At 38.7% G+C, this 18,424-nt stretch overlaps 1 protein-coding gene across 2 annotated transcripts in view; it reads right to left on the minus strand.

Annotated features, from left to right (window-relative positions):
- RELN (reelin) overlaps positions 1-18,424 on the minus strand; it is a 475,458-nt gene that overhangs the window by 266,146 nt on the left and 190,888 nt on the right. For both annotated transcript variants that reach the window (XM_040644349.1, XM_040644350.1), the window contains exon 4: positions 16,702-16,772. In XM_040644349.1, coding sequence (XP_040500283.1) covers positions 16,702-16,772 — 71 coding nt within the window. The remainder of the gene's footprint in view (positions 1-16,701; positions 16,773-18,424) is intronic.

Here is an 18,424-nt window from a genome sequence, read left to right on the forward strand (position 1 = left end):
GATTCTGTCAGAAAGCCAAATTTAAGAACCGTTGATCTTAATCATACAATCCAGCCCTTATTTTTACAGCATGCAGAACTAGTCTCTGTATTAAGTATATCTTTTCTCCTAAGAAGAAATTAGTTCCTCAAAGGGGGAAAATATGCCCACCCAACACTAGCCTACACTGTTAATTGGTTCTCAATAAATACTGAATTAAACTGAGAGCTATTTCTTTGTGTGTGTGTGTGTGTGTGTGTGAGAGAGAGAGAGAGAGAGAGAGAGTGCGGGGGGGGGGGCAGAGGGAGAAGGAGAGAGAGAATCTCAAGCAGACTCCCCGCTGAGTGTGGATCCCAACAGGGCTCAGTCTCACAACCCTGAGATCACGACCTGAGCCAAAATCAAGAGGCAGACACTTAAGCGACTGAGCCACCCAGGCACCCCACAACTTCTTCATTGTAGTATATTTTATGAAATTTTGGAAAATGAATAATTGAAGATCCAAACTTCTGGGGAAAAAAGCCAAAATGTATTCATAACATTGTGAAAAATTCCTCTAGTATAACAGTCTGGGTAGTTTAAACACCCAATAAGTATCCACCTGAATTTAATGTAATTCAACAAATTTAAATCATATTTTAAATCACTAGTTAGGAAAACGAAATTCAACATTTTTAACAAAATCTACTGAGATAACTCAACATTATTTTATCAGAAAGAGAAACCTAGTATGCATTAAACTTGATGGAAGGACAAGTACAAATTTCCTTGAAAAATATTCACCCATGGATGGTATAAATACGGCCCAAAATCTAGTCAAGTATTGGGCCTCGGAAGCTTATTTTAATCATCTCTCAGTAAGTGATTATATCAATCTAGTTTTATGTAGTATAACAAAATACCTGAGCCTGTAAGAAGCTCAACCTTTTTTCCACATTTATTGGGGTAAATGTACCACAGAAAAATTAGAATAAGTAGCCTGAAGAAGTATAATGTAGTTTAACATTATTTATTACACTCCCACTTGGATAGTACCTGCTTTGCCTCATACTACTAACATGGATGAATTATGCAAATCTGTCATTAAGGCTTTACTCTTTCTTTATTAAATATAACATGCATGCTTTATAATTTGTCAACCTTCCAGGAGCTTGCCCTTACCACATCTCCAACTACAGATACTATGTGTACTTTCCTGCTCCTTTGCCATTGAACTACTTCTGACTCATCTTTCTCGATTGCTTGAATGTTTTTATCTCAACATTTTGTTGGTCTGTTACTGACTATCTCTCCAAGGACCTTAGACTGCCCCCACCCTACCACCCCCACTGTGGTCCAATTTCCCAGCTCCATTGACCCAAAATTGCATGACCAATTCTAGCTACCACATAAAGTTGCCAAATGGCTTAGACTGGAAGTTTTGTTTCACGAGAGAATAAAAATGTTCTAAAGAAGGCTTTGGCTTTGGAGAAAACAGGATAGAACACATCTTTAACAGAAGTATAAAGGACATCCCAGTTCTTTCCAGGTGTGTCTCTCCATCAGGATAAGAACACCAGGTCAGACAACCGACCAGGTAAACAGAGGGAAGGATGCACTGAGGATGGGGTTCCTACTAGTGTTCAGAGGAGACTGAATTAGAAACAGAGGAAGATGACTGGAATGGTTTTGTACCCAAAGAGATCACTGAGGGGGACACCTCATAATAGGGTCCTGATTTAGCTTCACTGGTGAACCCCATGAGGCTATACATCAAGTCTGGACAGAACTTTAAGCTGTGAGAACTCACTCACTATCCTAACCCAAAACTGTTAACAAATTTGGATATTCCTAGATTCACAAAAATGAGTAGTTGTACACTCTCTACTACAGAAAAAATTCATTTCTGAGAAAAATACCAAAAGTTTACTTTAGCTTACACAAACATGTGATTACTTATTAAATCTTTTATCTTCCCATAAATGTTGGGGCAATTCAGCTCAATAAGGAAGTTTCTACCAATAATTTGTAAACTCTTATAAACAGTGCAATGGTTAAAGGCCAAGCTTTCAATGGTGTTTTAGAATCAAAGTACAATGATCACAGGATACCGTATCTTGCAGCTGGAGTTCATGGATCACTCCAAAGAAATCCATGAGTATTGGCAATGGATAAATAAACCCAACTTATAATTCTGAATATCTACTAATTTGTTACTAATCCTAGGCAAGATGACAACACTATCTGTGTTAACCAAGAGATAAAGGTGTAAATGAATTTGAGTTTCAGTGAACTCAATGTCATTCAAAATAATCACACATCTCTGTAATCTTTACCCACAAACTTACTGTCATTTAGATTTACAAAAATTACAGAAGTGGCGCCTGGGTGGCTCAGTTGGTTGGGCATCCAACTCCTGATTTCGGCTCGGGTCACTGTCTAATGGTCGTGGGATCAAGCCCTGCACTCAGCGTGGAGTCTGCTTTGGATTCTTTCTCCCTCTCCCTCCTGCTCACCCTCTCTCTCTCTCAAATAAATGAATAAATAAAATCTTTTTTAAAAAATTACAGAAATTATGTCCTCTGTATAGCTTGATCATGTTCAGGTAATTGGACTGAACCAGAAATTGAACTTAAGTTGTATCGTGATAACATCAGGACTATGCCAAAGTCATCAAAATGAATCAACTTAGTCTAAACCACAGATAAAATATGAAATGCTAAATAGGCTAGTTAAAATGAACTTTCTACTTTGCTTAAAAAAAAAAACAAAGTAAAAACAAGTCAAGAGAATGTAAGAATCATGAGAAATTTCACTAAAGCCTCCAATGTTTTTTAAAAGCCTGTTTCCTGCAAAGGATTAAGAATGAAGGTATGACTTGTTTTTAGTTGAAAAAAGCTGAACACCTTTAAAATGTTTTAATTATCAATGCAATTTGGTAGCAATTTTACCAGGAAAGCATTACTAAATGAGGACCTATGAAATTTCATGAGTCAAATATCTCCCGAGAGCAGTTAAACAAGAAAAAATAATAGGAAACTTTTAGAGTTTTATGCATAATACAATTTTTTCATGTTGAATAGGTAATAAATGTTCTAAAGACTGTCAAAGTGATTCATAAATACGCACTTAATTTTTCCAGATTCCTTTTGATGTTTGTGATAGTGCCACTTAAAAATAACTTAAAAATTATTTGTCCTACAAATTCTCCCGCAGGATCCACCCAGATTATTTATGTTGGTAGAATACAAAGCTTTAGATCAATAATGAAATGTTTCAGTGTAGGTTTTTGCTGCTTAGCCAAACATTTTCTTAGAGGCTAGGGTACTATTAAATGACCTGAAGTTTAAGTGTGTAATTTTACTCAGATTTTATAGAGTATGTAAAGAAGACAGGAGTGAATTCTCTACAATTTTTTAAAATTTCAATTGCAGTAGAGTTAACATACAGTGTTTTGTTAGTTTCAGTTGTACAATATAGTTATTCAACAATTCTATACATTACTCAGTGTTCATCGTGTTAAGTGTACTCTTGATCCCCTTCACCTATTTTACCCATCCCTTCCACCAACCGCCCATCTATTAACCATCAGTTCGTTCTCTATTGTTAAGAGTCTGATTTTTGGTTTGTCTGTTTTTTTCTTTGTTCATTTGTTTTGTTTCTGAAATTCCACATATGAGTGAAATCATATGGTATTTGTCTTTTTCTGACTGACTTAATTTAACTTAGCATTATACTCTATAGATCTATTCATTTTGTTGCAAATGGCAAGATTTCATTCTTTTTTGTGGCCACGTAATATTCCACTCCATTCCAATATTCATCTGTTGATGAACACTTGGGCTGCTTCCATAATTTGGCTATCCTATATAATGCTGCAATAAACAGGGGTGCAGATATCTTCTTGAATTGGTGTTTTCATATTTTTTGGGTAAATATCCTGTAGTGGAATTACTGAATCACATGGTAATTCTATTTTTAACTTTTGAGGAACCTCCAGACTGAATAGCAGTGGATTTTTTTTTAGTTAATAAGCTAATATAGTTGAAAATAAGAAACCTGAATCACTGTTTTTAGAAGGTACTTTAAAACGTGCTTGAAAAAATATATTCCTTGTAGAGCTGCTTTTTTATTCAGCTGTGCTATTCTTTTTTTTTTTTTTTTAAGATTTTATTTATTTATTTGACAGAGATAGAGACAGCCAGCGAGAGAGGGAACACAAGCAGGAGGAGTGGGAGAGGAAGAAGCAGGCTCATAGCAGAGGAGCCTGATGTGGGACTCGATCCCATAACGCCGGGATCACGCCCTGAGCCGAAGGCAGACGCTTAACTGCTGTGCCACCCAGGCGCCCCTCAGCTGTGCTATTCTTGAAATGGTTTACTAATCTCCATGAGCTATCATAAGAACAAGACTGGAACTGCCTTGAATGAACACAATGAGTGCAATGAAATCTGTACTAACGCAGATTTCATGAAGACAATTGTGCCAGGGATAGTGAAGGTGAATGATTATTATGTGATACACTTGTAAAGGGACCTAATTCACATCAAAACAAGCAATTCATATCACAAAGGCTGAATAGGCCTAACATGAAAATAAGCAAGTTCTGTAGCAAAAATTTCAATGAACAACATGCTTCTTGGTCTCTTTAAACAAGGTGACCATTGATTTGTTTAAAATCAAGTAGGAAAAAATGTGTACTGATACTTTGTTGAGTAGATGGAAAAAGCACTTAGCCCATACATGTTCATGCATCTTTGTGTTGGGCGGAAAAGATTTTTATTTATTTTTTAATTTATTTTTATTTAAAAAAAATATTTTATGTATTTATTTGAGAGAGAGACAGACAAAGATAGTGAGAGAGAGCACGAGCAGGGAGGATAGGGAGAAGCAGGCTCCCCGCTGAGCTGGGAGCCTGACGTGTGGCTCGATCCCAGGACCCCGGGATGACCTGAGCTGAAGGCAGACACTTAACTGACCGAGCCACCCAGGCACCCCCGGAAAAGATTTTTAATAGCTCATTATTTTCCACTCCCAGTGAGTTAATCTGACCTTCCCTATATTATGAAAATAACTACTTATCAACCCTTTTCCAAACATTTAAACACAACTAATGTTAAATATCTGTCTATTGCTTGGCACAGAAAGAGTTACTCTGTGGACATTATCTTTCATTTGCTAAATACATTTTCTCTATTATCTCCAACTCTTTACAGCATCTCATAGACTGTAATGATTTGTCTTATGACACTGGCAAGAGAGCAGCAGTTGAGCTTTGCGATGGAAATGGAAGATCAGAATGCTTCAATAAACTTAAAAGGCAGTAAACACCTCTAATTTCATATTAGCTTCTAGGATTTCATTTGGATCTTGGACCACACAGTCATGCTTTTCTTAATCACATTCCCATAGCTTAAATCTTTGGGTGTTTTTAAGTAAATATCATAAACATGGATCATTATATGGTTTTTCAATATTAACTCGAAGCAGAAATTCTTCCCATCATCAATTCCATTTGTCTAAGAGACATATTACATGCTGAAAGTAAAGCTTCATTTCTTAAAAAAGCATTTCTGCATTTATGCTTTTTCAAAAGTTGAGCCCACCAGCATCTCATGAGATCACAGCAGCCTAGAATAGGCACATTAGAAAAAATGAGGTCATGTTTAACTCCCCCAAAGGTTGTTTGTTGGACAAAAGTGTTTATCTTTCAACTCACTTATTTTGGAGGGAAACTTTTAAGTAATCATGTTAATCTAAAATGTATTTCTACAAATTTTTTCAAGAAATAATTCAGTGCAAAGGATGGAGATTTCAATATGCTGAGCAGAAAAAGGAAGGGTTATCTAAAAACAAATTGAGGGAGTGGTTAATGAGCTTCGTGTTAATATTATTGATTACTCAAAAAAAAAAAGGTTTTGAGTCTGGCAAGCGATATACATATGATGACAGGCACTTCTTACAAATAAAGGTATTATGTTATGGGAACTATATCTCCCGGATCACTTAGAATTCAAAGGCCCTAGGTAGTTTTGCCTCAGGTATCTCTTCACCTAATTTGAAATTCAAATGTATGAAATTTCCAAAGCTAAATATGACAAATTAGACACGGTCTGTGAAGTTACCATTTAATGAGCTATGAACCTAGACTTTCATCTCCCCAGGAATAATTTCTTTATTACTTTTGTATTTTATTGCAATAAAGAACCATTTGACCTTCAAGTATGATAATTAAGCTTCCAAAAATGTTATAAATTCAGAGTGAAAATAGTTCTCTCTGTGTTCAGGAATATACTTATGATCAGTATAAAAGATTCCTTAATATTTAAAGACAGCTAAATTATACACAGAACCAGCAATATTAGGAGGTATTTTTCTTTTCCCTTCCCCCCCATTTCCCATCTCAATTTGAATTGTGTCTCATAACAACTTATCATCTGTCATATTCTAAAATAAATGGAATAGGAGAAAAACTAAAATATATCTTTATAATCTGCAAATGGGGGAACAGAGAACTCTGTCAGGTATGATTTATTCTACCATGAGCTGTCAATAATGAGATCTTCAATACACACACTTGCGACTTCTTGTCTTGCTATGCTCATGCCCTGAACTTTTCTGGGCGAGATAACCACACATTTTTCAAAACTATGCCTATGATATGAAATAGAAGTTTTAAGTGAAAATCAGAATACAAAACAATACAACATCTGAACTGTTGGTGAATAGTTGTTTGTTTTTTTTCTTCAAATAACTGTGTAATAATTTTTTAAAACATCTTAGACCTTTGAAAACTTGAGGAGAAGGGGTTGATGGATGGGGCAGAGGAGAGAAAGTATAGCTAAAAATTGACCTGTAGGCTGAGCACATATGACATTTAACTAACAGTCAGAGGTAGGAAGGGAAATCATTAGGATCATCACCATCATTATATAATTAATAACAATTACTACAATACTAATACCACTACTATGAAGAAGAAGAAGAAGAAGAAGAAGAAGAAGAAGAAGCAGCAGCAGCAGCAGCAGCCGCCGCCGCCTTGTTGCTAGAGCAGAACTTTGCTAGAGGTCTGCCAATATCTGTTCTCCTTTCCTTTGTTTTAACTGAACTGTGGCCCCCAGTTAGAGGTATCTATCACACTGTCCCCTGCAGCTTCCTGTGACAAAGGAATTAAGCTCTGCTCTTAGGGAGTGAGCAGAAGTGACCTGTGTCATGTTCAGGGCTGGGTCATGCCCTCTAAAGGAATGGCCATGCTTCCTTGGCCCTTTGCCCTTCTTGCTAGGACACGGTAAGTGCTGGAGCAGCCAGCTTGGCCCCCCGATTTAGAACCACAGAGCCATTCCAAACTGCCTCCAGACTGATTTAGGATGGAGAAATACAGTTCTAATCATTTAAGCCCGCAGTTTGTCGCACTTTGTCATAGAAGCTCTATACTCTAATTAAAAAGAGTTAACTTCCTGTGGGCTGGAGAAGGGATCCGTTTGGGGGAAAGGTAATCCCTCTGTATCTCACTCAATCCTAAAAGCTGGAGTGGAAATGAGGGCTGCTCCGACTGTAAGTTCGGATGGTTAGAGACTCTATCTTATGTATCTCTGTATCCCCTGCCTGGCTCCAAATACGTTAGTTTACTGGGTAGTGATAACACCAACAAGACATTAATTATTGGGCACTAATAATACCAGCAAGACATTGCTGTTAGGAAATTCTAATGTTCTCTGTTCCCTCCTGTCCTGGTCACTTGAACCTCTGTTATTACCTTCACGTTACCTTACTTCTGACTCTCCTTTATACGCCTAAGGATACGCTGTACAATTCGCCTTGTTCTAAAATAGATACAAGGCAGCTTGCGAATAAGGACAAAAACAAAAAAATCAAAAACCACAAAAACAAAAACCAAAACCAAACCAACCCCAAAATGGCAATCAAACAGTTAATAAAGGGGAAAACACAGAGACGGTAATAAATGAGGGTCAGAATAAAACCACATCCAGTTGAGGTGGGTAAGATGCATGCTGTAACATCTTAAGTTTGGTCCTGCTCTAAAGTTACAGAAATTGAAGAGTTCATAACATGAAAATTAAACACATTGCTCAGGGGAAGGGGAGGTACTTCCCCAGATTTGGGGAAAAGTCAAGTTCAGTTTAGAATATATTGAGTTCAAGGTACCTAAATGGCATCCAAATATAACTGCCTAGTAATAATAACGATAGTCAACATTCAGTGAGTATTTAGGTGCTAGCCACCATCCGCACATCACTTTTGCATTTAATCCTCACAACTTGACCATGTTCCTTCTGGGTACAGAATATTGTGCCAGGCACTTGGGAATGGTATGGGACACAGCACAGTATGTATTAATTAATATTAATGAATTCCAACTCTTAAAAACCTGATTATGAAAATCTGTATTAATGATTACATTAAACAACTGAACCTTTGAATGTAAAAATACGGTTGGATTAATAGGTTGCGTGAATAGGATTTTGCAACCCAAAATAAAATTATAATTTAAGGTGTGTTCAGCACAGCTTTGCTCCCTTCCCCTAAGTAATTATAAAGATCCCAAACCTAGGCTTTTTCTCCTTCAAAATAGGGGGAATCCAGCAGATTATATAGCAACTTGAGTAGAAAGTGTACTTCTCTGGATCCAAAAGAACTGAATGTCAAATTCTTCTCGGGCATAAATCTTGGTGTTTTGACTTTGGACTAGATAAAGCTGTCAAGTGGGAATGTATATAACCCTGAGAACTAAAAAGAAGGCTGTTTAAATCTAGGTTCAATCATCTTGGGATAAACAGCACCAGTTCAAAGCACCATGCTTTAGGAAATTAAAAACGTAGTCAGACATACCTAAGGCCGGTAGCAAGAAATTTTACTATGGCCCCATGAGTCAGCTCTTCGATGTTCCTTTAAATCTCATCTGTCCTCAGGATCGCTTAGAAACACTTTTTGCCCGCCCCAGCCCTAGGAGGGTTTCAGTTCCTCCCCCTGTCCAGTAGTTTTTGACACCTTGAAGCAAGATTAAGAGTTCCTGGATGGTTTTACCAAAGTCTCCTAATTCAGCTCTCTTTGTTTGTCAATTACAAAGGCAGGGATGTCAGGAAAAAGCAGCTATAACAGGTGAACGGAAATGTAAGCTCTAGAATAGCCATGGGAAAAACACGTCTTTGAAAAGCAAAAATTTTAACACTGGGCAAATTCAAATGGGATGCATCATTATTTTTCACTTTAACTATTACAGTAGATACAGTAAAACTCAATTCTATTAGTTGATTCTGACTTGCATAGTGTGATTAATTGAAAAAAAACCCTTGCATTTCAGGGTATTGGAAAAACATTTAGTAATATAAGCTACTGAATGAACAAGAATAGGAAAGAGAAGATTTTGATAGATCTGATGTAAAATTCATACAGTATTTGGATATAAAAGGTATTCTTTTTTTCCAACTTTATTGAGGTGTAACTGACAAAAATTGTATATATTTAAGGTATACAACGTGATGTTTTGATATATGTATACACTGTGAAATAATCACCACTATCAAGCCAGTTACCATATCCATCACCTTAAAAGGTATTCTTAATGTGCTGAAAAATACCTAGGGAGATTAAGTCCCTCCTTCACTTTATGGACTCTCTTACTGAACTTTTTAACTTCCTCCATCTCACAGTTTAAATAAATGTTCCTCAGTCCTTATTACAAAGAATCTAAAAATTCCGGAGTGCGGGCTCTGAATGGAGTAAATACACTGCCCACCACCATGGTCCAGCAGCCCTTAGAACGTACTGCCGCTCTGTCTACCATTCCGTTCGGAGAGTGATGAACAGCAAAGCAATTGCTGAGCACGGCGGAAAGCAGCCAAGGTTTTTGACTCCAACTATAAGCCTGACCCTCTTCCCTGACATAAAACATTTGCCTTTGGTTATAGCCACTTCCATCAACCCAACAACAGAGAATTCCAGCATGGTTTATAAATGGCATGCACCCTTTGGGGGCACTACAGGGCATGACTGCTGTCGGCCGTTAAGCTTGCCATCTGGCCTTGCTAAATAATGTGTGTGTTTGAAGGGTATATGCCAAGAAGCTCACAGCCCAACGAATATACACACGCGCCATGATTCCCCCGCCCAGTCCCCACCAGCACGTGTGCACACTGAGGGACCAGCAGCAGCCATGCTGAGAACACTCACATCAGCTTCACACTTGCCACCTCTGTCTTGTAAGGGAAGGGCTTCAGAAAGTGTGTATTGTATTCTCTCCTAGGTGCTCAGGGGATGGAGGCAATGGCGATGATTCTTTTGTTGAAGCTGGGATTCCTGAGGATTCTTAATGTCTACTTTTTAAATTTTAAGAATCTACTTTGTATAATGGAACCAACACTGGACGGTGAGCCCTGAGATTTGGTTTCTAGTCCTCCTATATATGTGCAGCATATATTTTGTCAAGTTAACTTTCTTGGTTTTGTTGCTAATCTCCAGATGAGGAATTTACAGTCCCAGGATCAGAGCATAAATTCAAATATGTCCTCATCCCCAGCCTATACATTAACCACACTCATCTTAATATTTCTTTAAAAAAAAAAAGATTTTATTTATTTCAGGCAGAGTGAGAGCAAGCACAAACAGGGGAGAGGGGCAGAGGGAGAAGCAGACTCCCCACTGAACAGAAAGCGTGATTCAGGGCTCAATATCAGGACCCTGAGATCCTGACTTGAGCTGAAGGCAGACGCTTAACCGACTGAGCCACCCAGGCGCCCCTCATCTCAACATTTTCAACAGGACTCTTTTTAGGTGATTCTGAGGGCTATGACCTAAATCCACAATTTCACCACACTGATCTACTTGCTCAGGCTTTTGATTTCACATGGGCTACCTTGAATAAAACCTTGCTCCAGCAAGATCCCTCCCCCTTTATCATTCACTGAGTCTGTATTTTGTGTCCAGGCTCTGAAAGTAAGGTTACACAGAGCTTGGGTCCAGACCTACTTCTCTATGATTGCAACGTCTTCACAAAGTCTAAATTCAAAAGCAAATGCCCACTAGCACTCTCTCCTTGGCCTCAAGAAAGGAAAAGCAGCCCCTGCCATCGAGGAGCTCGTAGCACTCGCAGCTGAGCCTTGCTGTTCTCCCAGTGAACAGAAATGATTTCACAGAACTTCAACTGCAGACAAAGCCACTCTGGGATTGTGATGGGTTAAGACTGAAACAGGGGCGCTTCATAAATGTGCCAGAACACAGACCCAACCAGAACACTGTCCAACTCACAGTACACAAAGCCTCCCCTTCTCCTGGCTAATAGTGGTGACTGTACTGTCTTTTCACCAAGTATAGCTCACCCTCACTCTAGTCTGCCTCCCCTACCGATAGGATTTATTGAGATCCCTAACCAGAATTACTGGTTACAGCATCCAATATAGAGCAAAGCCCCACTTCCACAAACCTGAGCCAAAATCATGAAATACAGGCCCAAATCTCATAACAGTTCTTTTTGTAACATCCTCTTATTGAGCTGCCCCGTGGTTGGATGGCATACCTTCTCCACACTGGAACTAGCACTACCCCAGCCTCTCAACGACAGGGGTGCTCCTGGTGGTCTTTGGCTGCAAGGCACTGGATGCTTATAAATATGTTCTGGTTCTGTCAGGGGGTGTGGGAGGGAAAGAGAGCGTCCCCACTCTTCCGTTGAGTCTGCTTTCCGCTCTGCTTGCCCTATCTCTCTCCTTCCCTTTAATCCTCAGTTTTTTTCAAAGCCTCAACTTTAAACATTGCCTCACATTTACTTCTCAACTCAGTAATCTTTCTTCCCTTGACTGTCTGTCTACAGAGCCTGGGCAAGAGCTTTCCACACTACAAGGCAGCTTCAGGTGGTCCAGCCTCTCCTGAGACCATCCTCATTTAGAGTCAAATCACCGATGACCTTTTACGTACAAAATCTTAAAGCCTTTTTTCATACTTCGTCCTCTCCGTCCTCTCAGAAGCCTTTGTCCCTGTCGAACACCTCTACCACATTGAGATGTCTTCTCGAGTCTCCCAGTCTCCCAAGCTGGCCCCTTCTCCAGAATTCCTTTTTCTTCCTGCTCGTGTGCCATCACAGCCTTCCACACTGGGAACCTTCCTCCCTTCTCCTGGGGAGCCCCCTGGATGAGCACGATCCCTCCTCAAAACCAACATGCTGATCGTTCTCAGATCTGCCTCTCTTCCCAGCAGGCTATTGGAGAGCCCTGCAGGGTGGAAGGCAACTTCCTCAGGGACAATGTGTTGAAGTCCAATCTGTTATGTTCTCTTTCAAACACCTCTCAGGTTTCTTCATTTCTTCTCTCAGTCCCTGGCATCACTGGCCACTGAGTCACCCAGGCCAGAAACCACAGAATCACTCTGGACCCTCTTCCTGCCTTCACTCCCTACGACGATCACATCTTCTCTTACGTCTCTCTATCATATCCCCTTCTTTCTAGTCTCCAAGACCCCAATTTTTTTTTAAAAGATTTTACTTATTTATTTGACAGAGAGAGAGAACACAAGCAGGGGGAGCAGCAGAGGGAGAGGGAGAAACAGGCTGCCTCCTGAGCATGACCTGAGCTGAAGGCAGATACTTAACCGACTGAGCCACCCAGGTGCCCCACCAAGACCCAATTTTCATTTAGCTTAAAATTTAGCTCTCACCCTGGTGATACAGCATCCTGCTACTGTGTTTAGCTTCCTCCGACTCCTGATCTCTGCAACCCATTCCACCCCCATCCCCAGTTTTCTTTCAAAAACACAGATTGCTCACGTCACCCTCCTGTTTTCCACTTGCACACAGAACAACGTTTAAACTTCGGAGCAAACAGAGAGCCCTTTACAACCTGCTCCACTTACCTTCCCAGCTTAGCTGTAATGACCTGCCGGGTAGCTTCCTCTTTCCCACATCTATCAGACTAGTTGGATTCAATTGTTCATTCACTCATTCAATAAACGTTTACTGGGTGCACACAGACATTGTGTGAGGCTTCGGTGATTTGGAAATAAAAAGCACAGTTCCTGTCCTCAAGGAGCTTGTATCTAATGGCAGACAAGGCACCTGTGATAATGTTCTTATTACAATCTGCAGTAAATGGTTAAGTTAAATGAGCGCGTGCTGAAGTGTGTGTTTCATTTGAAAGGCAGTGTAATGTGATGGTTAATATCATGGGCTACTGGCCAAACTGCCTGAGCTCCCCTCCCAGCTCTGACAATTTCTAGCTGTGCGACCTTAGGCAAGTTATTCTTGCTGTGTCTTTGTTTCACCATCCTTAAAGTGGAGATCGTAAGAGTTCCTTCTTCAGAGAGTTGCTGGAAAGATTAAATGAAGTCATGGTTGTAGAATGAATGGGTAGAGTGCAGTCGGAATATAACAGTGCTGACAGTGTTTTCATTTGATTATTATTGTGCCTTGAGAGGTATGTCCAGGGATTATGTGACCATGTATGAGAGTCCAAGATTAACTTGAGGAGGAGCTTGAGGGAGATCACAGATTTTTTTTTTCTTTTTTTTTAGGAAGAGGCAATACCTAAGCAGGGTCTGAAAGCCTGAGTGAGCCAGACATGACATGACATATAAAAGTAGTCCAGCCCAAGCAAACGGGGGAAGGGGAGGCATAATGTATAAATCATACAAGGGTGATGGAATGAGGTGCATTCTGAGAATTTTAAAGTAGAAATGATAGGATGAAAAGAAATGAAGTGGGGTGGGGAGCCTGGGTGATTCAGTGGGTTAAACGTCTGATTCTTGGTTTCGGCTCAGGTCATGATTGTGTGGTCATGGGTTTGAGCCCTGTGTCGGCCTCTGCGCTCAGCATGAAGTCTGTTTCAGATTCTCTCTCCCTCTCCCTCCCACTCTTTCTCTCTCTCTCAAATAAATACATAAAATATTTTTTAAAAAGGTAATGAGGTGGGGGGCAAATTGAAGCCAGGTTGTAAGGGATTTTTCTTTGTATGATGCTGTGATTAGCGGTAATGATTTTTACCTTGAAGATGAACTACTACCTCCAATGGAGATATTGAAGGGTTTTAAGCAGGGACACGATAGAATCACGTTTTCATTTTAGAAAGCTCATTATTGCAGCCCTCATTAGGGTGCCAGTAAGTGGGAGCAGGGAATTCCAAGAGGTGACTATTAAGCAAAGTCGGAAGGGGATGATGGGTGTGGGGTGTGATCCAAGGTGGCTCAGTAGAAATGGGAAGGAGATAGATGGAATTCCTCTGCTTTTTTTCTTGAACTGCTGCTGACCCTTCAGGCCTTGCTCCCTAGGGAGCCTTTCCTAAAGCCCTCACCCCTCCCTCCCCACCCCCGGGGCAAATGTAGCTGATCTGCCATTTATATCCCAGCCCTTGAGAACAGGAAATGGGTCTTTCTTTACTTTTATAGCTATATTTAGCCCTGTGAGCTAAGACAGCGTCTTGTAGGTGTTAGATACATGTTTGCGGAATAAAATCCTTCAACGAATGTCTTTTAAGGAAAAAGATCAAAATGACAGACTATCTCAGACTAGTGTGTTTTCTGATCTTTTTACTTTTTCGATATGCTTAGCCACTAATACAGTCTTATAATAATAGCTGTCCTCAAGCTCCACAGAACAAAATTGGTTTGTTTAAATTATTTAATTTCATTAAAATCAACAAACCTATTGAGTTGTAATTGAAAGGCACTGTGCTTTGGTATATACTGATTGCCATTTTTTTCTCTCTTATAAATACATGAATTATTCTCCACCCAATGTATAGGAAATAATAACATTTTAAATTTATGTTATTTTCTTTAAGGAGATAATTAATGTTTTAATTAAAAGTAGATAGGTCCAAAATAGATCTATGGTTTATAGCACCAATTATTCCCCTTATCATTCCTGACAGCAGGAAGCCATCACTCTTGTTAGTATTCTTTCCACCCTATCTTGGATGGATTGATATGATTTCAATTGATTAGGTGCTGTTGAAAAGCTCAGTGTTTTCCTTTGGTCCTGGGCTGAACAGCATTTTTAATAACACGCACTTCTACCATTGTGTAAATCATATTCGTGTGCAATTCGACTACGTAAGGCTTTTTTTTTTTTTTTAAACCCACTGGTTGAGAATTTTTTCCTACTGGTTTTTCTTGGCTTTTTCTTTTCATTTTAAATGAACCCAATTCCAACAATTCATTTACAATAGAAAAGACTCAAACATCCAACACTTAAAAGGGATCAGCTTTTAAACAATGTTAAATGTTAATAAAATTAGACATATCTTTTTCTGACAGCATGCATTTTTCAGAACATTAATATTCACTATGTTATACAGTGTTCTATATTTTCAGTATTGTGAACATTCTCAGTCTGAAAAAAGAGTTACATTGTGACAGGTTTTTTGAGGTTACTACAAAGGCTAGCGCATTTTTGCATCCACAAAAGTCACAGTAAAAATCTGCTCAAACCAAGAACACTGATAATATATTTGAAACTATAATTAGAATGGGGTTTTCTGATTCAAGAGCTATATATGTAAGCAATCAGAAGTTTGCCAGTAATAACCATGCAGTATCACATTACTTAGATAAAGCCATACTGAGGATGTATATATTACTATGAATAATAAATGGTATTTTCTTAGGCCTTTCAAAAACCAATATAGTTTTTCCTCATTTCTTTCCTAAGCCCATTAGATTCTCTTTAACAGAAATAAGATTAGTAGAAATTTCCTTCAAATTCAAAAATGTAATTCTTAACAAATTTCCAAAAAATATCGCTGTGTAAATAAAAATTGATACTATGCCTATAATGATGGTGAAAATGGCATGACATTAACAACGACTGGCTTCAAATGTATTCACTGCCAAATGCTTAAATCAATGAATAGATGTATGGCTGAGAAAAACGTGTATTCAATCTATCAGCATTTTTTGAATGGTCATATGCCAGGTTCTGGGGAACCAAAGAACTCTAAAGGCATAGTTCTATGCTTGAGAAGCTCAGTCCCTGACAGGTAGCATTCATTTCTTTTCAGAGGAAAATTCTATGTGAAGTGGTAAGAGCTACAGTGAAGACGCGAACGAAGTCAGGTAGAAGCTTAAGAAGTAGAGTGAACAAATTTGTGTTGGGGCATGGATCCTGTTTTCCACCTTTTCATGGTGTGTGTGCATATGTGTGTACGTGTGTGCACGTGTGTGTATATGCATCTGTGAGTCTGGTACAGGTGAAAATAGGATGTGTATGAGGCACTCACAAAGCAGAAGTCATTTAATGTGACTACTTAATGTCCAATTAATGTATCTAAAATGATATAATATCTATCCACAAATCTGAAATTAATGGTGCACACAGTTGAAACAAGAACATAAATCCTGAGCACAAGATCATGTTTAAAAGCAATAAATAGAAACATTTTCAACGAAGTTGGCAAGAAATTTAAGTGGTAAATTAAGCAGATATGTTTTTGTAGAATTCTAAAACTACTAAGATTTATATTTCCAGGACAACTAAATGTAATTAGTTAGAGAAAAAAATAGGAAAAGTAGATAAATTCTCTCTTGGTTTGCTTTGCTCACACTTAGTATTTTCAGAAGTCTACAGATCTTTATCAATAATTACTAAATACATAATTCTTAGGGATATGAAGGGATCAATAATTCCATTTTTAAAGCATTGTGATCAAGTAAGAGTAATGAAAAACTTACTCAGTACATAGAACATCGGGCCAGCATGAATAGCTTAGACACAGCCAACATAGAGGAGTCAGAGATCATTCTTACCTCCTTGTTCACACAGCTGCTGGGCTAAAGCATCTTTGAAAATAATCTGGCCCCTGTGTGTCGCCGTAGCCCTGAAAATGAATAGGAAAGGTTAATCTAAATCTTGTAATAAGTTTGGTGATAATTTAATGTCTTTTTAAAGCTCTTTGAAAAACCTCATTTTTACATGTTATTGTGTAGATACGATCTTTTAAAAAATGAGTGCATTTGAACAGTCACACAAATGAACAAGAGTCAAGGCTTAGACCAAGGCCCCTGGGTTGAGAATTATCTTCCGGTTTTCCTTTGTAAAGATATGGTAACATTTGTGGGCTTATTCCGAAAACAGTAGAGGTGAGCAAATCCTGGATTGAAGAAAAACTATGGAAAGGATGCTTATTAAAATTTCTTCCTCGGAAGACTGGTATAAAATGTTTTGTGAAGCAATAATGATATTAGCACTGGAGAAAGATGCTCCAAATGTATTTTTCTGAAATCAACAGTCACCATAACACATAGAGAGTTTAGACAGAGAATTATATTTTTTCAAGAAGTACTTTTTTAAAAATAGGGCTATTCAGAGCTTTCATAATTACAAAATCTGTCATAATAAAACACACCTTCTCTCCCTACAGAGTCTAACTCACCGTTTGAAGTAGATGTGCATCTTTCACCTTCTCTAATCAGAGCTGTGCACATTTATTGGTGAAAAAATAACACCTCTGCAGCAGATGTGTTATTCAATGGCTATAATAGGAGCTGTTTTATTAAAGGAAGACTTATTTATGCCTCATATTTGAGGTATGTTTCCTTAAAAAGAGCTTTTCTGGCACGAAATGTATTGTTTGAACAAATTTAAAACAGAAAATCACGCCTCTTTAAGAAAATTGATTTTAGAAAATAAGCCGTACACAAATCTTTTTAATAACTAAAAAATATTAACCTTAAATCTCAACTTTAGTTCTACCGAAACCACCTGAGGACAAAAATAATTTGATTCAGCTATAGTTTACTGAAGATGGATTACGTACAAGGCGCTGTGCTAGGTCACCAGAGGGCAAAGTTCGGCCTCTGCATTTTTCCCCCTTCATTTGTGTGTCTCTCAGTCAACATTTCATCCTTTGTGGGGCCCGCAGGACCTCCTGGCTCCCAACATTTCCCACTTTGGTCTCTATGTGGATGTACCTTCCTTCTTTGTGCTGCAGACCTTTCCAATTTCTATTCCCCATCGAATTGTTACAATCGTTAGTGTCACCTGCCACGACCCAACTTTTCAAACGTAATCTGACAAACTAAGCCACACTGAAGTGTTAATGGGTGATGTTGCTCCAAGCTAACATATTTCAGCAGTGAGACAGAAAATATTACACTTTAACACACACACACACACACACACACACACAGGCACAATAGTGAGAGCTTTGAATGGTGGACGGGAGACAGAATCGGAGAGAGGAGTCACTGGGCAGTCTTCATCTCACACTACATGTGATGTTTGTAAGGTAATCTGCCCTTGTTGTTGCATAATCATTATCGAAATTACTCATAAACAGACGTTACCACACTATATGTTCACCTATGTTTATAGGTTTTTCTTTGCTTTTAGCAAGCTGAAAATGCGGAGGACTAAACATAGGGCCAATTCAAGCCCGGGGCCTATGGACTCCATAATCAATTACAGGTGTTATGCCCAGAGGGGACATGGAAACTTGATTTACCTAAATACATTTCATTGTCAAATCTC

The sequence above is a fragment of the Ursus maritimus genome, unplaced genomic scaffold (genome assembly GCF_017311325.1).
Source record: "Ursus maritimus isolate PB19 unplaced genomic scaffold, ASM1731132v1 scaffold_3, whole genome shotgun sequence".
Lineage (NCBI taxonomy): Eukaryota > Metazoa > Chordata > Mammalia > Carnivora > Ursidae > Ursus > Ursus maritimus.